At 33.7% G+C, this 26,081-nt stretch overlaps 1 protein-coding gene across 6 annotated transcripts in view; it reads left to right on the plus strand.

The window, feature by feature from the left end:
* Positions 1 to 26,081, plus strand: part of CILK1 (ciliogenesis associated kinase 1) — an 84,497-nt gene that overhangs the window by 51,888 nt on the left and 6,528 nt on the right. For all 6 annotated transcript variants that reach the window (XM_012549127.3, XM_023503036.2, XM_031964721.1 and 3 more), the window contains 7 exons: positions 3,048 to 3,180; positions 4,202 to 4,373; positions 8,678 to 8,845; positions 13,795 to 14,112; positions 17,096 to 17,283; positions 17,698 to 17,846; positions 19,533 to 19,661. In XM_012549127.3, coding sequence (XP_012404581.1) covers positions 3,048 to 3,180; positions 4,202 to 4,373; positions 8,678 to 8,845; positions 13,795 to 14,112; positions 17,096 to 17,283; positions 17,698 to 17,846; positions 19,533 to 19,661 — 1,257 coding nt within the window. The remainder of the gene's footprint in view (positions 1 to 3,047; positions 3,181 to 4,201; positions 4,374 to 8,677; positions 8,846 to 13,794; positions 14,113 to 17,095; positions 17,284 to 17,697; positions 17,847 to 19,532; positions 19,662 to 26,081) is intronic.

Here is a 26,081-nt window from a genome sequence, read left to right on the forward strand (position 1 = left end):
GGTAAATGATACAAAAATAGTGACAAAGCAGACCAGAAATCAGGGCTTCTGAGTCCTCTGCATTTCCCTTTGTCTATACATGATAGTGCCTTTCTAAAATTATCATTACTATTTTTACCATAATTATGCTAATTAAATAATATTTATAATTTCATTAGTAAAGTTATCTTTTCCTCATCATAAGGGTTAGGGGTGCAATGCCCCTGAAATTTGGAAAATCCATGCAAAATTTTTTGGCCCTCTCTTCATACCAGGGAAGAAGCCTGAATTTTTTTTCTTTTATGGGGTGTACCTTATTGTAAAATTTGGGTTAAGTATTTGGTCATAGGTTCTTTGTCTTCTGCTGGTCTTCATGTGTCATCTGCAGCTTCTGCAAAAGTCCTTTCAAATCCCCATTTAATTTCTTATACTGACCCACAACATATTGAAACCTTAATGGGGAAAGTTGCCAATGTGGAAGGGGTGTCTGAATAAGGAATTCCTAGTGAGATCAGCTTCTCCTTTGCAACTTACAGTCTTAAAGAGCTAGTTGTTTGAGGCATGGAGAGGTTGAATTTCTTTTCCATGGTCATTAGCTCAACTTGAACCTACTTCTTCCTGATGTTGAAGCTGGATTTCTAGCCATTTTACCACAAGGACTCATTATCATTATCATTAATTACTGGCCTTTAGGAATTGATATAACATTGAGACCAAATATATAATCAACATATGTCTATTTCAACCATAAGTCTATTACATATACGTTACTTTTATGTAATTTTTACTTTTTCCCCCTACCCTAATGTGTGATTGAATTGAATTCTGAGGAGAAGAAAAAATGTTTATGCAGAAATTTGTGAGAATCCAGAGTCCTAATTCTAGCCAACAAAGGATCTCATTTTGGAGTGGGGTTGGAAGATGGTCTTGAAAGAAGATGAGGAGAGGTCTTGACAAAATGGGAGATGAGTAGTGTCTCACAGTAGATAATCGAAGAGGGTGATATATAGTGAGATCCTATCGCAGGAGTGCTGGTTAATTTAATGTGAGTTACCTAGCTGGAACTAGATTAGCATCAATAGTGAGAAGAATAACTTTGATATGAGATACTATTAAGAGTCAGTAGAAGGTTGAAGGTAAGAAAAATGACATGACAATTTTGACCCAACCAAAAAGAAAAAGATAACAATAATCAAAGCCTTAGCCCAAAATTTAGCTAAGAGAATTAAAAGGTATTTTTTTTCACTTGACAGCATTATGTAGATAACTCAGTTCACCTTAAATAATTCACTTTTATTTACTTTTTCCTAAATAATTATGCCCTATTTTACATATCTCTCTTGTGGTTTATAATGTTTTTAGATATGTTATTTTATTTAATCATTCCCTACCATTTTCCCTACAAATAAAAACCAACTCTGTGATGTTGAGTGATTTGAAATTAGACAATTAGTAAGTGGCACACTTGGCCTAGAACCTACCCAGGTCTAGTTGCTGAGTCTAGAACTTCTGAATCTAAGTTCAATGCATTTTTCACTGTCATACTACCTGTTAAATAAGGTTATCTATAATTTCCTTTTCAAAATATCAGTCATTAAACATTTATTCATCTCCTACTATGTACTAGGCAATGTGGTAAGACAGTGGTACTTAAAGGTTCAACAAGAAAACATCTTTGAGTTTCTAGACCTCCTCTCCAAGGTTACCTTCTGTATGTTTTGCTAGTGGTTTGTATATGATTAAATATGTGTATGTTGTCTCTCCCATTAGGTGTAAGCTAAACAGAGACTATTTTGGTTTATCTTTGTAAAAAAAAAAAAAGTATCTGACACACAATAGGTGCTTAATAAATAATTGCTTTTTCTTTCTTTTTTTAGTTTTTTCTTTTCATTTAGAACTTAAATACAAAATAGGAAGAAAAAAAACAGAAAAAGAAAAGGCATTGTCATATGCACAGAGAACTTACAAGAGAATTCCAAATATGAAACAATAAATTTTCAAGAAATTGTATCTAATAAATACTATACATTGTATTCAGAAATGCCCATCTTTTCTTTGCCTTCTTGTAAGTTTTTTTTTTGTTCTCTGCTGTGCCCTTTTTACTTTATTATTTTTCCCCCTTTCCCCTTCCCTCCCTCCTCCAAGAAGGCTACAGTTAAACATAGATATATTTTTAATAAATGATTATTGATTGAATGCTTGTCTAAAAAGAATTAGAAATTATATAACCACATAATGATAATAATTCACATTTATATAGGACTTTAAAGGTTTGCAGAGTATTTTATGTGTTATTTTATTTGACCCTCACAATTGTCCTTCTAAATGGATACTATTATTATTTTCCCATTTTATAGATGAACCTTAAAGCTGTTAAGTGGCTTGCCCTGGGTTAGACTTTTAATAAGTAGCTGAGCTGCAGTTGTAAACTATGATTTTCCTGTTGCTTAGTCCATCAATCATTCCACTTGTTTATCCTGTTTTTCAGTATGGTTCAGAATAGAGGAGTAAAGATCTAAGGGAGTCCTTCAGCAGTATAAACAAATCAAGAATTGTTCTCTAACCTCATAATTTTACACATTCTTTAGCTAATTCCAAAAGAGAAGTGGACAATCAGGCCTTCAAGGACATCACATGAAACAGGGTTATTCTGTAGGACAAAGGATCTAGGAACAATTATACTAATTGTTAGAACATATGTTTTTCATATCCTTGGTAGGCGTTTATAACTTTCATTTAGTTGTGTTGGTAATGAACCAGCCACTTTTTCATACTGAAACTAACTCATCCGTATCAGAGTTATTTTTCTTGGCAGTGTATATAAAAGGCCATTCATAAATATTACCCAACTTAATACTGTCTGAATTTGGTCAGTGTAGTAGGCAAAGGCTTACCGCTTCAGAATGGCAAAAAATGAAATCACCAAGTGAAAGTTATATATATATATAAAATGTGTGTGCACATGTATACATATACAAAGTAGCATAAATGTAACATTATGCAGAAGTTACACAGACATGAAATCCTAATACAGATTGCTCATGGATTATGTTTTATTCTTTTTGTAGGTTTCTTCCATAGAGACTTAAAACCTGAAAACCTCCTTTGCATGGGACCAGAACTTGTGAAAATAGCGGACTTTGGATTAGCCAGAGAAATTCGATCGAGGCCACCTTATACTGACTATGTGTCTACAAGATGGTGAATACTATTTGTTCTCTCTCAAATACATAAAATAATATTTATTTAAAGGAAGAACCATCATTGTAAGGATGCCATTAAAGTTTTTATGCTATAGTAACATTACCATTTTATTAAGAGAAATACTTTGGATAGATATTATTACATTATATAGAATACATAGTTCATATTGTACATTTTCTGCGAAGGGCATTTTTTCCTGGTTTATTCATATATATAAAGAATATTTCATTGATAAAGCATTTTTGCCTGAAGGCACTTGAGTTGCAGAGATATTTGTGTAGAATGAGTATGCTTTGTAGACTTATCTGAAATAAATACAAAGAAATTTTGAAGAATTACTCATAACTCAAAGGTATCATTGTAAACCATAACCCATGACTTCTCCAAGACCCTGGGCTCACATCTAAGTTTTATGAGCCATGAAGATCAGTTTCTCTTTTTGGAAGAGTAATTCCTTTGGAATTATTCATAACCTATAGAAGGACTCAACATAGTAAATACATGTTGTGTATAGAACTGCCTTTTTCACACCATGGAAATTCAGAAGATGCAAAGGGCTCATAGTATCTCATAAACAGATATAGAGACATATATAGCATTGAAGCAAAAGAAACTGAATGTGGAATTTTTATTGAAGCAACTCTTTCTAGACATTCTAGGAAGTCCCATTTTCCCACAGTGCCCTACGTTGCTCCCCAGAGACTCATAGTATCATTCTATGTTTTATAGAGAACCTCATAAGAAAAACTTCTTGCCATAATGTTGACTCTAATATGCTGATGCTGATACTTATGAACTATATCTCATATGATATAATACATGTAGCCCAGTGCATTAAAATACTGTATTTTTTCACAAATTCATCTCTACTCATAAACTGTGACAGGTCTATATTTCATATTTAGCTAAACAAAAAAAAATGAAATTTATAAATTCTTTCACTGGCATTAATTACATTATTTAATTTAAATTTAAATTAAGGAAAGTAATAATTAGCAATTCACTTTTGTTACCCTAGGTATCGGGCTCCAGAAGTTCTCCTGAGATCTACCAACTACAGTTCTCCTATTGATGTCTGGGCTGTGGGATGCATCATGGCAGAAGTTTACACACTACGGCCCCTCTTCCCAGGTGCCAGTGAAATTGATACAATATTCAAAATTTGCCAAGTACTGGGAACACCAAAAAAGGTAATAAGGTGGGATCTAGGTCCACAGGCCGAAGATTTTGACTTCCTTGGGTCTCACCTACTTAACTTTCTGCATCATTAGCAATGTTGCCCTTCCCATTCTTTTTTTTTCCTCCTCCCTTTACTTCTGTAATCTCTAACCTGTTCCTCCTTCCATTTCTCTGACCATTTTCCTGCCTTTTTTTTTTTACTTACTTGTCTTCCTCTGTTGCCCTTTACTTATGGGTTTCCCCTGAGCTTCAGACTTCAGCCAACAAATAGCTTATTCCTTCTTAGAGCTGTCATTTTAGCTTTCCCCTTTCAGCAAGTGACTCCCATGCTATTTGACTGGTTTCTCTTCCACAGCACCATTTATTGAATATTTCACATTAATATCCTGTCATCACTTCTGGCTCAGGAAATTTAGACTAAGCTTCATCTTAGTAGCAAAACCTGGTCCTCTTCCCAATTTCTTTTCATCCAACATAGAAATTGTACCATTTTCTCCCCTTTATTCAAGCTCCTACTTTAGAAGTCAAACATAACTTCTCCCTTTTGTTTAACCTCCATATTTAATAAGTCATCAGGTCTTAGGAGACCCAACTTTTATAATGTTTCCTGAAAGCATCATTTCTTTTCTATAACCATTTCCATCCTAGTTCATCTAGGTTTTCATCATTTTGCCATAATTATCACAATAATTTCCTAATTTATCTTTCTGAATTTAGGTAGTCAGATAGCACAATGGATAGAATACTAGACCTAAAATCAGGAAGATTTGAGTTCAGATCTGGCCTCAGACACTTCTTAGCTATGTGATCCAAATATGCAAATGTGATCCAAAAATGAAAATCATTTTTAACCTGCTTGCCTCAGTTTCCTTTACTGTAAAATAAGTATCATATAATAATAGCACTTAGTTCCTAGGGTTGTGATGAGACTCAAATAAAATAATAAGAGTAAAGCATTTAGCACAGCATTTGGCATATAGTAGGTATATAATAAATGCTTGTTTTGTTTTCCATACTTTTTCCATTTAATCTCTTTTCCCTCTAGTCCATTCTGCATAATACCTACCTTTTTTCTGTCTATCTGAATCCTATGACTCTTTTAAGATACAATTAAAATCTCATACTTTTCATGAAGCCTTCCTTCAATAACCTAACTTATTTTTATTTCTCTTTCTTCCTACCTCTCATAGTCCTTATTTTTGTAAAAACATTTTTGATCCTTCGGGTCATTGTTTTATAATAACTCTAATAATTTTATTTCAGATTGATATTTAATTTTTGTGCTGTTATTTTTTTTGTGTGTGCATGTGTGTGCACTTCACCTTCCAACTATAGTATAAAGTCATTAACTAGAAAATTCTGTGTTTTTCTTCTTGGTATCACCCCATTCCCACAAGTACCTAACTCAGTTCTCTGCCCAAAGTAGTATTTGCTTTATAAATGAATGAGAGCAAATGAACAATTACTATATATTCTCAAGTTCCATAATTTTCATATTGTTGCCTATACCTGACATTGCCAAAGAATAAGATATGCCTACCAATGGACTAAAAAGATTCAGAAAGTCTCTGCCCTGGGGGAGTTTGGGACCCAGGAAACTTACCTGCATCTGGCCAAGGGAAAAACTCTCTGGATTCTCCTCATGTAGAAGCTACAGTCAATCATATAAAATAATTCTATTTTATTCTAGATAGATTCTAAATAAATTCTAAATTTCTAGCTTGTTCTGGTGGTGATCTATTCATTCCATGACACTTCTGGTCTTCTGTCTTCTGCTCCTTGGTTGGTTAACACAAATTGGGAGGAAGGAGAAGGGCCTCAGTCCATAAATATGTTTCCCATTCCCAACACTTAGCCCCCAGAATTGGTGATAGAGGTCATTTTGTTTTAAATCAGGGTGTCCAGCAGAATGTCCAGCATTCATTTTGGGCTACTGAACCAACTTTAAAACAAAGCAAACAAACAACCTGTCTGTTTACAGCTAGTGGAGATAGCAGTGAGGTGTCAGTAGATATAAAATAGCAGCTTGCTAACAGGAGCTCTCAGAAAATACAGAAGAAGAGGAAGTAGGAAAGGCAATTGTGAACTAGAGAGCAATGGAGTATTTGTAGAATATCTTTGTTGCTTCTGTATATTCTCATTCTGATCATTTAGTCATTTTTGTAATGAATAATACTGTGGAACCGTGGTCCTTTAAATGGTTTTTGTCATGTTGCAAGGCAAATCATATATCCAACATATTTCAATTAGCTATTATTAGCTATATTCAATAAAGTTCTGATATTCTCTAGATCCTCCAATTACCTTGTATTTGTGTGGGGCTAGGTTTGGAGTCAAAGGAGTCAAAGGACTCAAATTCAAATCTCAGCTTTTTCACTTAACTACATGTGTAATCTTGGGCAAATCACTTAATTTCCAGAGTGTATTTAGACAAAAAAATTCTTTTTCTTTTCTTTTTAAATTTTCCATAGTCTTTTATTTTTCCAAATACATGTAAAGACAGTTTTCAACATTCATTTTTGGTAAGACTTTAAGTTCAATTTTTTTCCCTTCCTCCCTTACCTCATCCCTCTCCAAGGTAGCAAGTAATTTTTTATAGGTTAGATATGTACAATTTTTTAAACATATTTCCATATATGTCACAATGTGCAAGAAAAATCAGATCAAAAGGTAAAAAATCATGAGAAAGAAAAAAACAAATAAACCAACAAAAAAAGGTGAAAATACTATCCTTTGATCCATATTCAGTTGCCATAGTTCTCTCTTTGGAGTGGATGGCATTTTCCATCCCAAGTCTACTGGAATTTAAACAAAAGCTTCTTAAACTGTGTGGATCATGACTTCATATGGGGTTATATAACTGAATGTGGGGGTCATGAAATTATGATTTATTATTAGTAAATATTTGATTTGTATACTTATTTTATATATCTATATACCTAGGGTCAAGTAAAACTTTTTCTGGCAAAAAGGGTTTGGGACTGGAAAAAGTTTAAGAAGCCCTGATTTTGAATAGATGGTTCTTAGGGGCTCTTCCACATAATCATCCCTTAACTAGTGATCTGTCTAAATGTTATATTCTCCCATTATAAAATGTAGTATCTTTTGAGCAGGGATTGTTTTCTGAATTTCCAGGCTCCTAACACAATGCCTTGTACCTATTAGGCACTCAATAAATGCTTATTGAACTTAATAGAATAGGTATTTAAATTGAATTGAATTGTATTGCTACAGCTTGTGTAGATTTTAAGATTGGTGCTTGTCCAATTCTATTGGTTATAATCATCCAAGAGACATTTATTAAGCACGTGTTATATGCCAGGGCACTCCACTAGTTGATGGGGATTTTATCAACAAAGTGCAATAGTACCTGCTTTTAGGAAAAGTTTATATTCTTTCCAGTTTGTTCAGTTGTTTCAATTCTGACTCTGTGAACCCATTTTTTTTTTCTTGGCAAAGATACTGAAATGATTTTCCATTTCCTTTTCCAACTCCTTTTACAGATGAAGATTTAGAGAGGCAAATAGGTTTAAGTGACCTGCCCAGGGTCACACAGCTAGTGTCTACAGGACACATTTGAACTCATGAAGTCTTCCTGACTCTTGGTATAGCACACTATGTATTATGGCACTACCTAGTTCCCCATTCTTTCCAGAGAGTATCTTAAAGAGTTTGTACCCTACAACAACTGTGTTCAAACAAAAATAATTAGAGAAATGATTAAAGAACTAGACTTGAAGGTGACTTTGGAGACCACTTAATCCAATCCTTTCACTTTACAGAATTGGAAACTGAGATTCAGGGAAGTTGTGACTTTCCTGAAGTTGCATAGAGAGCAGATGTCAAAAGTGAGACTTGAAGCTGAGCCTACAATTCGAGAATCAGTGTTCTTCTTACTAGACACACTGCCTCCGGTATCAAATGAGATAACATATTTTAAGTACCTAACAAACCTTAAAGTTTTATTAAAATGCTAGCTTTTATTATTAATTTTCAGTAGCTATCTTCTTTGAGAAAGAAAAGAACAGTTAATATTGTCTTTTATAATCTTATCAACCATATTCTTGTCTTGTTCTTAAAGATTATCTTTCAAGGCTAGCTTCTACCTAAAATTGTGGGCATATATAGAATGTATGATGCTTTGGGACATTGCTTTGCAATAAGTAATATTTTTATTTCATATTGATATTTAGTATCTCTCTCTAGCTCTCTCTCTTTGTCTCTCTCTCTCTCTCTCTCTCTCTCTCTCTCTCTCTCTCTCTCTGTCTTTCTCCCCTTGATCATCAACTAAGCAAGGTTTTTTTTTTCTTTTCAGAATGACTGGCCTGAAGGATACCAACTTTCTAATTCCATGAACTTCCGCTGGCCTCAGTGCATCCCTAATAATTTAAAGTCTCTGATTCCAAATGCCAGCAGTGAGGCAATTCAGCTCATGAGAGACATGTTGCAGTGGGATCCCAAAAAGCGACCAACAGCTAGTCAGGTTTTCCTTCATATTTCATTACTCAATATTTTTCTTATAACATATTTCATCATTGATGTGGAAAGTTTTTCTTGGTTTTTTTATGATTTTTTTTTGTCCAGACCTATAATTTCATTAACATCAGCATTTTTGGGAGTAGGGTGGGAAAAGACCCCTTTCCTCTCATATAGAAACTATTTCCATTAATTGAAATTGTGATTGACTTGTAAGTCTTTGAGATTGAGGCACCAAAGAGTTAAGCAGATTGTCTAATGCTTATCCAGCTATTTTATGGCAGAATCGGAACTTGAATCCTGGGGTCCCTAGCTCCAAGGTTGACCCATTATTTATTGTAAAATATTCCATTTAATTCTACAAATATAATTAGAATTGCTTTTATTGGTGCTTTGAATGAAATGTATTGAATCCCATATGTGCTCATAGGTAAAATGTAGTCATTTAAAATACTAAGTTTATAATGATTACAGGGAAGATTTTTTAATACAAAAACAAAATTCTTTTGGTTTTGTGTTAAAAAAATAGAGACATTATACATGTTATCAAATATTAAATAATAATGATGATGATATAAAGAACAATAGTTTTTGGTTTAGAATAACTGGATCCTAATTTGAAGAAGATTCCCTGAGGTTTTTAGGCATTTAAAATTCTAAAGCTAATAGTAACTATTTCATCTATTAAATGTATATTATTGGTTTTATTGGCTTAAACTGATCTAAACAATTGAGCACATACATACATGTGCTCCTTCTTCAAAGAAAGAAATAATCTGTTCATTTTTTTTTAACTAGAAGTATAATTTTATCAGTGTAGCAACTTGTGATGAGGAAACTCCCTCAACCAATGCAAAGCAGCTCCTGTTCTACAATTAGTAATTCATTAAACATTTGTAAATTAAATACCTACTATGTGCTAGACATTGTGCTAAGTATAAAAAGTAGCAAAAGTCAGTCCTTGGTCACAAGGAATTTCCTAAAAAGGAAATAATTTAAAAAGGGAGGGCACTGGAGTTGAGAGGTTAGAAAAGGCTTCCTGTAAGAAGGTAGTACTTTAGTTTGGATTTAAAGGGAACTAGGGAAGCCAGTACGTGGAGATGAGGAGGGGAGAGCATTACATCCATGGGGACAACCAGAGAATCAGGAGATAGGATGTCTTGTTCGTGGAGCAGCAAAGAGACCAGTGTCACTGCATGAAAGTGTACAAAAGTATAAGAAGACTGGAAAGGGGGAGATAATATTTTGGGAATATGTATATACATATGTGTGTGTGTGTGTGTATACATATAATATATAAAGTATATTATAAAGGGCCTTGAATGTCTAACAGAATTTTGTATTTGATTCTACATCTATGTGTATATACATACATATATGTATGTGTGTGTGTGTGTATATATATATATATATACACACACAAATTGGTAATATATATATATATATATATATATATATATTGAAGTATACTATGAAGAGCTTTGAATGTCAAACAGAATTTTGTATTTGATTTTATATGTGTATTATATATATGTATGTATACACATACATACACATAGAAAATTTTATTATAATATACATACATATGTGCGTATATATATGTATATACAAATACACACACACACACACACACACACACACACACACACATATATATGGAAGTATATTATGAAGGGACTGGAATGTCAAACAGAATTTTGTATTTGATCCTGGAAGTGATAGAGAGTCACTGGAGATGACTGGGAGAATGTGGGATTTTAGGAAAATCACTGGGACAGCTGAATGGAGCATAGATCAGAATGGGAGAGACTGAAGAATGTTAGATTCTTTAGCAGTGGTCCATAGGTTAAATGATAAGGGCCTGCCCCAGAATGGTGATCATGTTAGGGAGCAAAGGTAGTGTGTTTTAGAATTGTAGCAAAGGGGAAATCAATAGTATTTGCAACAGATTGGATATGACATGTGAGAGATAGTGAGGATGATATCTCAGTTGTAAGACTGAGGGCCTGGGAGATTGAGTAATAGGTAATAATAGCTGTAAAATGACGAATAATTTGTTAATTAATAATAAAATACCATCAGGTTAGTGTGAGAGAAGAATATAGGATAAGATAAAGTTTTTCTGGATTTTTTTTGTGCCTTGGGTTTTATCTGAGGGCAGCAAATTATAAAGTAGTTGGAGTCTCTACCTCAAAAAAATAACATTTGTATTTGCAACTATTTTTTGTTCTTTTTCTTCCCTTCCCTGTAACAAGTGAAACAAAATATTTTTATAAAAGAGATTCATGAGAAGTTTGATGCAGGCCCTATATAGGGTTTTCCATATAATTATGACATTAATTTTTAATGTTACTGGGCCTGGAATGCCAATGTTCAAAGTAAAATCATTAAAGACAACTTAGGGGAAATTGTGTCTTGATGTTATGTCAGCAGGTGTTCCTTTTTAATAATGAAGTAGTGGGTTTTCAGTTAGTTCCAGATATATTAGCACAGATTCTTGACATGGTAAAGGGTATTCCTCTTTCACAATTCAGCAAGAAAAAGGTCAAGTGAAACAGAAAAAATGAAATCAGCTTCCTTCCTTGCAATAAATAGACTGAAGAAAATAAATGTGTGGTACTTTTTAGAGCAGTTTCCATTTTTAAAACAAATTATAATGTAAAAGTCTAGAACTTAAGAAATCAATCCAAGCTATCTAGATAGCTCCTAAAATCCTTCCCAGCTTTAAATCTATGAATCTTTCAACAAGGAGCTATCTAGAAGAAACCATTTGGAGAAGGACATCCAGAGAAAAATAGCCAGGATGGTAAATAGTGTGAAGATCATGCCATATGAGCATCAATTGAAGAAATTATTGCTGTTTAGCCTGTAGAAGATGATGACTCAGGTGCTATGTGATAGTAGTTTCTTAGTTTTTGAAGGGATGAAAAGAAAAAAGAAAAGACAAAAAAAAGAAAGGAGAAAGAGAGATTAAAGGTGGTTTGGAAGGGAAGAATTTAGGAGCAGTGGGTAGAAGTTGCAAAAACATTTTTGGCTTGGTAGTCAGGAAAACTTTTTTTTTTAAAAAATGAGCTGTCCTAAAAACAATAGGATGCTTTCTGGGGGCAGTAGTCCCTTCCATTTCTAATGTTCTGTAATTCTGATTTTGCATAATAATTTTCCAATAGTTGTCAGTGGCCAAAATGTCACTGACATGAGACAGTTTTTCTATGATGTTTATTTAGCAGGACAGATTTTTAGAAAGCCTCAGTATCATTTCATTGTGTGGTAAGACTGTGTTTCTTTTTCCATTATAAGAAAATATGGAAAGAGACTCAGATGGCTCAAGTGATATATTTATGACACAAAATAAAAGAAGAAAAAAAGAAAATATGGGAAATCATTGATGAAACAAGAAATAGAGTGTAAAACTATAGTCTCAATCTGATCTGCTTTTCAATATTGATTTCAATAATTGTTGATAGTGGATAATATAAAAAATATTTATGACTGGTACATAGAAAAGCCATGATAAGATCTTAAGTCATAGGAGTTTACTATTTGGAGTATTCTAGTTATCTTAGAAAGGGAAAGCTCCATGGGGACAGTATCTGGCAACATTAATATGACTGCACTGAAATAGATGAGGGCCATTGTTAGTTCCCTTAAATCTGTTTTATAATTATGACTCATATAGGGAAGTGTGATAGACCTAGAGTCAGAGAGACACTCACTTGAAACCTGCTTCTGATAATAGCTATGTGACTTTAATCATAATCTCTATGAGCCTCTGTAAAATGGGAGTGAGATAATCATAGTTGTAGTACCAATCTAGGCCCCAAGTGAAATACTAATGTATGTTAAGCACTTTGTAACTTTAAAGGACTTGTAAGTATTAGTCAAGCAACTGGCATGGTTAAGTTCTGTCTCAGACACTTACAAGCTATATATGTTTCTGGGTAAGTCATTTATACCCTACAATTCTCTTAAAACTATGTTATACTCTTTCAAAGAACTTACCATTTTTAGGAGGGATGTGAGGAGTGAGGGAGAAAATTTGGAACTCAAAAATTTTTTAATGAATATTAAAAATTATTTTTACATCTAATTGGGTAAAATATCATTTTTTTTTTAAAAAAAAAGGACTGTAAGTTATAGATGAATTGGCAGTCTTTGTTGTTGGATAGAAATTCCACATCAAGACTTTCCTGCAGTAGTGAAATTTTAGATCTAGACTATGGTTTCTTGACTTTTGTTTTTCATGGATTTCTTTGGCAGCATGGTTGAAGCCCATGGATCCCATCTCAGAATAACGTTTTAACATATATAGGATTATAAAAGAAATATATTATATTGATATACAGTTATCATAATAACTTAATTTTTTTTAAGTTTACAAGTATCAGATTAAGAATCTTTGCTCTGTTTCCTCATCTGTAAAATGGAGATAATAATAGAAATTACCTTGAAGTGTTGTTATGAGGGTTGAATACAATAATATTTATAAAGTACTCTGAAAATTAAAACATGTTATGCAAATGCTAGCCATGATTATTATTATGGTTGTTACTTTTAATGACATTTACTTCATAGGATTATTGTGATAATTAAATGAGATAAATTGCTAACATTTACATAGTTTCTGTTATGCTAAACTCATTTGATCCTCAAAACAACCTGGGAGATAGATAATTATTATCCCCATTTTACAAATGATGAAACAGACAAACAGGTGAAGCTACTTGCTCAGGGCGACATGACGTGTTTGAAACTGTATTGGACAGGTGCAATGCCCATATTAAAAAATATATATATAAAACAGTTTCTTGACTTTGCTGTATAAATGCTAGATATTGTTGCTGTTGTTACCAACCTCACCATGGTATAAGAACACTTAAGAAACTTGGGGAGAACCTTTGAACACTGTCCCAGGAAGAATGATCCTTTATCTAACTGTGTCTATTTTATTAATTTCAGGCACTTCGATATCCCTACTTTCAGATTGGACATCCCCTAGGCAGCACTTCCCATAGCCTTCAGGAAATGGGGAAACAACAGAAAGAATTTCATGAGAAAATGGGACCACCATCCCATTTTAAACCTGTACCTCCTGCAAATCCCCCCGCCAAACCACATCCCCGGATTTCTTCTCGACCACACCAGCCAAGCCAGCCCCCCCAGCATTTCATATACCCATACAAGTCAGAGGCTGCCACAACAGATCCTGAGATACAGAATGAAGAGGACCAGCCTGGTCCAATGCTATTTCCAGCCCTCCACAAGATTCCTCAGAATGTAAGGGAACTTTTTAAAATCCCTTTCTCAGTTATTCGGTCCTATTTTCATTACCATTCATGATCCCATTTTGGGGATTTTCTTGGCAAAGAAACTGGAATGGTTTGTCATTTCCTTCTTCAGTTCATTTTGCAGATAAGAAAACTGAGGCATACAGCAATAAGTGACTTGCCCATTGTTTTTGCCATTCTTTAAGCTAGCATTAAAATACTTATTCCTGGCTTAAGTTAGCTTAACATTTATAATTTTGTAGCTTAAAGAATGGCAAAGACAATAGTAAACAAAATGCTCTCTCTCTCTTTTTTAAACTTTCATTCATTTCCCACAAATGCCAACAATAATAAAAGAAGGCGGCTAGATGGCTCAGAAAGACTCATCTCATGATTTCAAATTTAGCCTCAGACAACCTATTAGCTGTGTGATCTTGGGCAAGTTGAAAAATTATAAATGTCAAATTAAAGGGAATGTTAGAGAAACTAGAGGGAATCTTCCTTTAACAGAAGAGGAAACTAAGGACAGAGGAGCAAAGTAACTTATCTAATGTCATGCAGCTATTAAATACTCAAGCAAAATTTGAACCCAGGGCTTCCTGACTCCATATTTGAACTCAAGAAGAAGAGTCTTCTTGACTCCAGGTTCAGCACTCTATCCACTACACCACCTAGCTACCAACCCTAACTCACTGTCTGATATTGGCCAACTCTTTTCTATGCACTATAACATGCTGTGTCTAAATTACAAAGAGACAAATTTAACTTATTTCATTCAATTAATTATTCAATCATCCATGAAGCAGCTGTTTCCTAATTTGTGAATTGTAGGTATCTTCCATTTTTAAAATGATGATGAGAGGAGGCAATGTGGTATTAAGAGAAAACTGACTGGTATTAGATTGATAATGATAGTCAGCTCTGTGATGTTGGCTAACTCATTTAACCCTTTTGAGTAGAAGCAAATTTCATCTTGATATAAGGAAGTACTTCCAAACAGAAAGAAAGTGGGCATCCTTGATAGATAATAGGATTTCCCTCAGTGGAAGTCTTCAAAGACTAAATGAGCCTTTGGATACATTGTACAGGTCTTTATTTTTCAGGTTGACCTAGGTGGCCCTCAAAGTGCCTTTTTCCAGCTATAAAATTTTATGATTCTATAATTTTATTTTTTTAATACTCATGCACAGTAGTTATTCTTATTCATTCAATATTGGTTATTTACTGAGAACCTCTGGTATGTTGAGCACTATTTTCAACACTGAAGAGAATATAAAAGAAGTAGAAAATGTGGTCCTTGGTTTTAGAGAAGTTTATGTTCTGGTTGAGGAGATAAGAGATAAGGGGGAATACAAGTAGGTGGGGCAATGGGCAGAAGACTCGACCTAGACCCAGAAAGACCTGTTTTCAACCAACCTATATGACCCTGGACAAGTCAATCTCTATTTGCCTCAGTTTCCTCATTTGTAAAATAAGAATCATACTAATCCTTGCCTCCCAAGGTTGTGGTAAGGATCAAATGAAATAATTATAAAATGTCTAGTACAAAGCATAGTAAATGCTATATAAACATTAGTTATTTTTATTATTATCATTGCCTCAGTTTCCTCATCTGTAAAATAAACTGGAGAAGGAAAAGACAGACAATTGTAGTGTCTTTACCAAGAAAACTCAAAATGGGGTTATGAAGAGTTGGAAATGACTGGAACATTTTAATAACAACCAATAAATGAAGGCATTGGTAACAAATAGTTGTTAATAAGAATTGTCTCTCTAGGGAAGAGGGGAGAATATTGTGTGTTCTCTTTCACGCTCAATTAGCACAATGGTTACATAGACCTCTGTACCAGATTTGTATGTCCTTGCATAAATAGTGATCAATCTGAATTGTGTTAATTTGAATAAATAAGCATAGAATGAAAAGCTAGTCTTCCTAAAGTTGTAAAGACTCATTTCTAACTTTTTACAAATTCATTTTTAATGTAATTAGTCTTCCATAGTAGAGAAATGATATAATCTGTATTATCCAAGATCAAGATAATAAGTCTAAGAATCCTCTTCCAAAAAAAATTTCCTCTATCTCATTGTAATTGCATGCAATAGCCCCAGTCCTGTTCTTATTAGAGAAGCAATGTATTGGAAAGAATGCTTGATTTGAAGTCAGAAAACCTGAATTCACTTATAGAAAACCTGTGTAACCTCTCTAGAACTAAAGTTTCCCTCTATATAAAATGAAAAAAGAACAGTTTTAACCCCTCATCCTATTTTTGCAAATCCTTTTTAATTTTGAAGACATTTCTCGAAGGGCCATCAAAATGTATTTCTTGGGCAAAAAGGGGTCATGAGTGGAAAAAGTTTAAGAAACCCTGACTGATCTATGTAGTAAGTCTTCAAGCCTTTCCATCTTTAAATCTAGTATCATTGATTTGGTGATAAGGGGATGCAGTAACTATGCAGGTCGGTAGTATAATGAATTGAGTGTTAAACTTTGAGTCAGAAGTCAATTCAGATGCTGCTTCAGACACTTATTTAGATATATAATCGTGAGCAAATCACACATTACCATGCATATAATAGGTACTTGATAAATACTTGTGGACTTTACTTGACCTCTTTTAGCCTCAGTTTCTTCATCTGTAAGATGAAGGTAATAGCACCAACCTTACAGATTGTTATGAAGATCAAATGTGGTCATATATGAAGACTTAAAAGCGTTAAGTACTGCTTGTTATTATTAATAACAGACTAATTTAGAGGCTATAATGTGTCAGATATTGTTCTAGGTCTGTTGTTCTAACAGCAGAATAGTCCTAGTCCTCAAGGAGTCTACATTGTTCTAGTGGGAAGGAGGAAAGCGCATTTGTGCAGATAAGCAAATATGAAAATTAATAAAAATAATCTGACAGTGGGTGGGAAACACTAATGAATCTTTGAGAAGAACTTTTTATACTGAAGGTTATCTTTCTTCCCCTCTCCCCTTTGTGTGTTTACAGAAAATTTTGGCTGGCATGGAACACCCAAATGGTGAAATTAAACCAAAGAGTAGGAGGTGGGGCCATGTTTCCAGGTCAACAAAGGATTCTGATGATTGGGGTGACTTGGATGATCTTGATTTCAGCCCTTCCCTCACCAGGACTGATCTAAAAAATAAGAAAAGACAGAGTGATGAAACTCTCTGTAGGCAAGTTTTATATTAGAATTTTTCCTTATTTTTATTTCATTTGTGCTATCATTTCTCAGACTTAATGAATATGGTATACAAGCCCTGCCATGTTTTCCCCAGTTGGAAAGATTTCTAGGACTAACTCTGGTAATGGATTTATTTTTATTTTGCTAAGGACCATCTTAGCTAAATTCAGACATTTATTACCTGTAACTGGGTTGCAAGAAGATAAATCTTTTATCTTATCAGCTGGCTATGGCCATATATTGAGTGGTATGGGGGCTTTGATAAATGTTTGTGGAAAGCATCACCATTACAAAATCAGAGATACCCAAAGTAGTGATCTTAGACTGGTGAGAATCACTGTAAAGATCATTATTCTGTAAAGATCATTACTCTGGTGCTAAAATAAAGCATGTTATTTTGTTACAGATTTGAGAGTGTTTTGGACCTGAAGCCTTCAGAGCCCATAGGTACTGGCAATAGTGCACCCACCCATACTTCCTATCAGCGACAAGACACTCCAACACTGCGATCTGTAGCCAAGCAGCATTACTTGAAGCACTCTAGATACTTGCCTGGTAAATAGAAATTATTTATCTTTAACATTATAGGCACTTAATAAATACCTATTGATTGATTGGTTGATGAAAAATCAATGATGTTTCTTGTCCAAAAAAAAAAATCTACTTTGGATAGCAAGACAAATCTTTAGTGGACTATGTAATAACAAATGAAAACACTAAAAGAATAGTTGTTGAAATCCATGAGTCTTACGGCCCATCCTATGCCACATAGTTGGACTAAGATGGGAAATTTGAACATGGATATCTTATGGAGTATTCTCATGACTACCTACTTATATGTCATCATGATCTGCCATTTAAAGTTCAGTGAGCAAAAAACCCATTCGATTTCCATTTTCCTTCTGTTAGATTTAGGTATAAAAATAAGAATGTGGGACTATATTTTTAAAAGAGTTGATGACCATCTTTTTTAAGAAAAATGGGAGAAAGTTGAACACATGAAACAAATCCTTATAAAAGTAACTATTGACATTCATGTTTCTAATGAGAAACGGAAGCTCTAGCTGGAATAATATTCTCAGAATAAAGGAAAGAACTATCTTTTGATCTGTTTAGGAAAATCTTCAAAGTAGTCTTCCAATGTACAAATCCAAGTTATCTGCCTTTTAGCCGTTTAAGAAATTATATTTCATCTAGGAAATAGTAATAGATATTTTTGTTGTTCAGTCATTTTTCAGTCATGTTTGATTCTTCATGACCCTGTTTGGGATTACTTGGCAAAGATAATGGAGTGATTTGTCATTTTCTCCTCTGCCTCATTTTGCAAATGGAGAAAACGAGTCAAGCAGAATTAAATGAGTTGTCTAGGGTCACATAGTATCGGAGGCTAGAATTAAAGTCTGGAAGGTGAGTCTTCTTAACTCCAGGCCCAGCACTCTATCCACTGTGCCATCTAGTTGCCTACTAAGAAACAGTCACAAAAATTATGATATACTGCTCTTAAAAATCTTTTCTGTTATATAGGTCAAACATAGGTTTAACTGAGTGGTTACCAGTTAGATTAAGTATATTGAGTCAAAGGCAGAGAGATAATATGTTCAGGAAGCCAATTCAGGAAGATTTAAAGTTGGTGCCTTTGACATTTATTAGTTAAAGGCAACTGGGTGGTACACTACATGGTATGCAAAACCTGGAATCAGGAAGATGAGTTTAACTGAATTCAAATCCAGCCTTAGACACCATCTGTGTGACCCTGAACAAGTCACTTAATCCTGTTTGCCTCAGTTTTCTCATCTGTAAAATGAGCTAGAGAAGGAAATGGCAAACCATTGCAATATCTTTGCCAAAAAAAAACCCCAAATGGAATTATGAAGAGGTGGACATGGCTGAAAAATGACCAGATAGTAGCACCTATTTAACCACTGACAAATCATTTATCTTGGTTGCATACTCTCTTTCTTATTCTCACTTTCTAATCCAAATCTGATGACTATCCAGAAAAGCTTCTCTTTGCATACCATAGTTCCATATGGAAATAGCTAGTAAAGTGTGTATGTGTGTAAAATATATACATTTATCCAAAGAAATATAGTAGAGATAAGGAGATAAAAGTCAACAAGACTTGGCAACTTTTCATGAATGGTTTTGTAGGAAATTAATTGTTTTGCTTTTATATTACTGCTTTTCTGAACCCTGATGTAAGATTAAATATACAATTTGCTTTTAATTGTTTCCTCTTAGGCATACCTATTAGAAATGGTATACTTCCAAATCAGGGCAAGGATTTTCTTCCACCTAATTCATGGTCTGGATCTAGTCTCTCTGGAAAATCTTCAGGGTCAGTATCAGGAATCAGCAGAATGAATTCAGGTAAGTAATAATGAAATGTCCAAAGGTAACAAGCAATTACACTGGATTTAGCAAATTCATTAAAGCTCTTAATGCAGTCAATGCTCTTGTTTTTGCCCTTCCATATTTTAATGTATTCCACTTAGCACCTTCTCTTGGGTAGTCTGTAGAAAATACTGACAATATTCCTTCTCTTTCTATCTCAGTTGATTTTTCCATTTAAATGTTCTCTGCCATCCTTCCCCTACTAATTTCTACATTTTCTCATGTGAACATACCTTCTTAATGTAAAATTTACTTCTTCTCCTTTTGATTAAAATTTATCTTTAAAGGGAAAATTTCCAGTTATGAATTCCATCCAACTATGAGGTTGAATTTGTTTACTGCTATTGGAAATTCAATTAACCTTGTCATAGAATTATCTATATTTTAAGCATATACATAAATTTAAGATCATGAGATTTCTTTCTCTCTTCTTAAGCATCACCTCCTATGAATTATTGCTCTTGTTGAAGAGCAATTGTATAGGATTCAGTAAGATTCTTCCCATACCAGCTCATCAGAATATTGAGATTACCACCAAAATGATGGGGATATGGGGTGAGACCCAAAAGTATATTGGAGTGGGGCAGCTAGGTAGCGCAGTGGATAGAGCACCAACCTTGAAATAAGGAGGATCTGAGTTCAAATGTAACCTCAGACACTTAATACCTCCTAGCTGTGTGACCCTGGGCAAGTCACTTAACCCCAGTTGTCTTGGGGGGGGAAATATATATATATATATATATATATATATATATATATATATATGTTATGGATTATCATAAGTCTTCCAAAAAAATAGGTTTTCAAATCAAGGGGCAAAGATTTTATAACACTGCTAAGAGCAGTTTAAATTCATAATCTTTAGCAAGCAAAAAGGATTTTACCAATTAACAAGGAAAAATGATATAATATGATTTTATGGTCCCCCAATTTATGGGGGGCTTCTGTCTGGCAATAAGTCAGTGATTCTAGATTTTCTGCCTCAGGAAACTCTCACATCCAATCTGTCTAATTCTGACCATTCCTTAGTAAGATAGCTTCTGACTTTAGGAAACTCTTACAGATCCTGAGACAATAGTGAATAAGACCACTCCTCAATTCATTGCTGACTGGTAATATTCAGTAATAATCTGGTCAGTCGAGAACCACTCCTTCCAGAGACCATTTCCTCCTACCTATGAGCCATAGAGTTAGCATATCTATGATTGAAAGCTGGATAAATGCATCTCCTTGTTTCTGTTCTCTGCTGAATTCCCTTACAACCCACTTTGTAATGGCATTACTATTGCAATAAAGCTTTGCCCCTTGACTAAGTAGATGGGTTCAAGCCTGCAAATTTTTTTGAGATACTTTGCAACACTGGTCTGGGGCTCCAAACTTTTGGGCCCCCCTTTCCCAAACTCAACAGAAAGAGGAGTCCTCTAGTGGAACTCACAATCAGGAAGAAGGAGCCATTAAAGGGAAGATGCCAGGAAATGTAAGCATGCCAGTGGCAGGTTAAATTCATAGAAAAGTCAACAGATTAATCCTAGAAGGCAGTTAGCAGGGGAAGGGGATTATGGTATGGTGGGCTAAATCTAAAAGGGAATTTAGCACCCTAAAAAGAATTAGCAAAGACTACAGTATGAGCAGTTCTTTTATAAGGGAAATATAACCTCAAGGATTTGACATCATAACTTGGCTTTCTGATTGGATACAATAGGGTGGGGTTTCTGGAGACCTCCCCTTGCATAGGATTGTAATCAAAAGTCCTCTTGAACAAAAAATCTATTTAAGAATGAAAGGCCCACTTAAAGTTGAGCTCATCCAATCAGTGTTCCTCCCAGCTTGCCTCAGAGAATAACTAAACTTTCAGATTGTGATTCAGTGATTTCTCAGCTAATATCTACCTAGTGATTCAGGCTTTCTCAGCAAAGGTCTACCTAGCTACTCAGGACCTCTTCACTCTTATTTCCCTTCCATCTCCCATTGTAATGCTTTTCTGATCAGATTCACAAGATCCCTAGAAAATATATTTCTTGATCATCATTTGTTAGATACATTCCTTTCTGACAGAAAAGCTTTTCTTATGATTTAAGACTTGGTCCAGAAGATTAAATTCTAGTCTTAAATACAATCGTTATATTACTATTTAAAAGTTTGTCATTCTTATATTTTAAACGAGTCAGGAAATAAAAATCCAGTTTTCAGACACCATCTCCTTCTAAAATTTATTTAAAAAATTTTCATTTTGTAATTCTGTCTTTTGTTTTTATATTACTTTTGTTGTGAAATGTATTCGTCCTCTAACCAGTGAGCTATTTTTGTAACAAAGAATAAGAACAGGAAAAAAATCAAAATATTATGCCAAAGCTAAGAAACATATCAGTTAAATCTAACAGATTATGTAACTTTCTGTACTCATAGGACCTTCCTTCTGAAAAAAAAAAGTAGGGAAGTGAATTTTTTAATATCTTTCCTAATGACAATTAGTCATCCTAATTACATGCTGTTCAGTTTCTTTGTTATTGTTTTTTCCATATAGTCATTGAGCATGTTGTTTTCCACGTTCTCCTTACTTTACTCTGTATCTTTACGTATATATTTTCTAGTCCCTCTCCCGATTCTTTGTAATCACCATTTCTTATAACATGGTTCCATTCATATACCACAATTTCTTTAGCAATTCCCCCAATTGATAAGATACTTTCTTTTTCTTTGCTACTTTAAGTGCTACCATGAATCTTTTGGTGTACATAGGAAGTTTCTGTCTTTCATCCCCTTAGAGAGGTAATCAAGTAATAGGATCTCTGGGTCAAAATTTATGACCATTTTCATCACTTTTTAAAGCCGAATTTTAATACATTCAGTAAATTGCCAAATCTTAATATTTTTATACAGCATCTCTCACATCAGATGCCGCCTGAGGATTCAGATAGTCATCATCTTGGTTGAGTTCAACTGCCTCATTAAATCTTGCATAGACTATTACAAAAGAATCTTAATTCATCTATTTCATTCAAGACTCATTGCTCCAATCCATACTCTACCCAGCTGCCCCAGTGATAATTCTAAAGCTCATCTCATCATATCTCTTCCATGTACAATAAATTCCAATGTCTCTCTATTACTTTTAAAATAAAATATAAATCTGGGTAGTTCTTAAAGTCCTAAGCAATCTTTCCAACTTCAGGAATATTCCCATTCCTGAATTTCACCTCTCACTTCCATCTCAAACAATATTTCATTTACTTTGAGACTCAGCTCAAACATTACCTTCTACAAATAATACCAATTCCCTCCTTTTAATTTATGTGGAAGTGGATGTCCCACTTTCCCCGTGGATCACTTTTCTATAAGTCAGTTCTATAAGGGATTTTTCCCACATATTCATAATCAGAATTTTTTTAGTCAGGTTACAGATCAAATTTCTTAAAGAACTCATAATGCATACTTTTGAGAAGGGAGATTTACATGTCAGTAAAGTAACTCAGAGAACTTAAATGTAAATTAACAAGAAGTCTCTTTGTATGCTAGTAATTCACTTCCACTATCCATTTATTCAGTACATTTTGAGTCCTGGATGCCCCATGTGGTTGTCTGATCCCTGGATATCTTCTCTTGTACAATGCTAGAATAGGCTTTCATTCTCAGGGTAGCTATAAAGGTGCTTCTCTCATTTCAAGTCATTTGTAGAAGTTTCTAGTAATTCTGCTAAAATCTGCTGCTAATAACAAGACTTAATGCTTTTGAACACAATCTCTTGAATGTAGTTCTCCAATTCTGAAACTTCAGAGAATTTCAGAGGTTTTTTCATATACCACTTGCTGTTTTTATCTTTACTTAAATCATATGCCCATAAAAGAATCTTTAAAAAAAATTTCATGTGTCTAACATGTAAAATGAACTTTTCTGTCTTATAAAATTATCAGATACTTTGAAATGGAAAAATAATTTCACTTTCTTTAACATTATTAATACAATTTTATATATAAGACCCTTAATTGAATTTCAAAAACTCATGTTTTGGAAATATAACCAGAACTTGAATTTTTATACTAGACATATTTGGAAGCCAATTATATACATTTGTATATAGGTCTTAGAGAAAAAAAAAAAAACTAATCCTGTTGCTTTCTTAAATTATATCATTCCATTTAATTAGAAAACTTTTACATTCCATCTTTGTCTTATTACTTTGTCTAATCCCCCCTTTTATAGGATATCATATCTATATTACAATTTGACCACAAGTACAGATTAAAATTGTAAGATTTTTCATACTTGTATCCTTAATTCAGAAATATTCCAATATGAATTTATTAATCAATAGATTCAATATTCTATTTATAAGACTTCTTCTGGTCACCTGTCCTTGTAGAAATTTTCTATGAGAGGAAAAGGAGATATAGTTATAATAATGTCAACACTCCTTCCCTAAAGGGCACAGACTGAACTGACATATCATAACAAGGAAAAAACTCTCTTAGCTCTGTTTGAGTCTAGTCACAGATTATATCTGACAGCTAACGATACAGCCATAGAGTACCAAAAGCTAAAGCTAAGGATTAACCAAGTTGGGCAATGTCTTGTTCCATAAGGAAACAGCACAATGAAGAAAATGAGTCTATAAGATTCATGCTAAAGTCATCCCCAATACTTTCCCCAGGCATGCAAATTCACTTCTAGCAGAATGCAAACATGATTTTCTACTACTGATTTCATGTCATTCAGACAATGATCCCTATAATCAAAATTCAAAACAGTAATAAATTGCATTCCCAAGAATTTTTACCTCAAATAACAAAATTTCTTTAACTACAGCGTAGTTTGCTCGAGTATATTTACTTATGTTTCACTTAATAGTTAACAATTTTTTTATCCTTTACTTACAAATTAGAACTCCACATTCTGTTTCAGACATACATTAAACATCTGATAATTAGGCTCATATTAATATGTTGAAGTTATATCTTTATACCACCATATACATTTTCATAATTTTTATAAGTGACCATAAAAAATTTTCAAGTTAAAATTCTTTAGTATAGTTAACTTGTTATGATTATCTATTTTAAACAAAAATACACCCCATTAAATATTTTCAAATACCTGTTTTTATCACATTCTTTTAAAATCTCAATTCATAATGTATATTAAAAGGAAAGTTAATTTCTAAAAATATTACTGACAGAATGGTTTCCCAAAGTATTTCATGATATAAGAGAATTCTGAATTCAATAATAACATATGCAATATCATGTATTTAAAACATGAAACAAAACTTATTGCCAGTCAGATGATGCCAATTCAGCCAAATGTATTTCTAAATTATCCTACATAGAAAACTATTAATCCTTCTTATGGTTGTAATTTTATACTAATCATATCTACAATCTAGTATGCAGTAAATTCATTTACCTCTGAAACTTTTGGCCCTTAATATCTGGGAGAGAGGGTACAAATTTGATCTAGTTCTTATCCATATCTATCATAAATCTTTATGCTAAACAGCCTGTGGAACATTAGAAGTAAGAGAACTTGGCAAGCTGGTAAATTCCAGATAAGATTTGATTCTAAGGGATGTATTGATCCAACTAGCACATGAAGTGGGAGTGTCAATCCATTTAGTGCTCACTCTACTGAGTTCCCCTCTCCCTACTCTTCTGTTTTAAGTGGGGCAATCTCAGAATATGGTATAGGGAAAAGCAATCCCCTGAAGGAACAGAATGGTGAAGAGAATCGAGAGCTGAACTTATATCTATATAGGAAGACCTATCTTTGAATTCTGTTTTAGAAACTTATTAGCTATGTGTCCTAGAACAAGTCATTTAAAAACTGAATGTCTTTGTGCCTCAGATTCCTCAATTATAAAATAAAGGAGTAGAATTTGATGGCCTCTAAGACTGAAATTTATGACCCTCAGCTAAGTGAGATTTTCATACAAATGGAAGCATGGGGGAACTGAGACTGATGAGAAACCAGAATATGGGTTTCATATCATCCACTCACTGAGTGTTTTACTTTAAATTGTTTCTCTTTTCCTTTTTTTCCCCCTGAGTATATATAATTAAATTTGAATGTTACTTGTATATATGATGAAACCCTATAGTGTACCCCATTTCATGCTCTGTATGCTAAATGTATCTTTCTTGTTCATCATGGATAACATTTCATCTCCCATCTTTGTCTTTGTCTAAACTATATTCCATGTTTAGAGTGCCTCCATTCTCACCTCTTAAAATTCCTAATTTCCTTCAAATCTTAACTCGGACACCATCTCCTACATCAAACCTTTCCACCTCCATTCAGCTCCAAGAGGCAGCTAGGTGGTACAGTGAATGAAGTGTCAGACCTGAATTCAAATTCAGACACTTACTAGCTATGTTTTCCTAGACAAAACACTTCACTTTTTCC

The sequence above is a fragment of the Sarcophilus harrisii genome, chromosome 4, assembly GCF_902635505.1.
Source record: "Sarcophilus harrisii chromosome 4, mSarHar1.11, whole genome shotgun sequence".
Taxonomy (NCBI): Eukaryota; Metazoa; Chordata; class Mammalia; order Dasyuromorphia; family Dasyuridae; genus Sarcophilus; species Sarcophilus harrisii.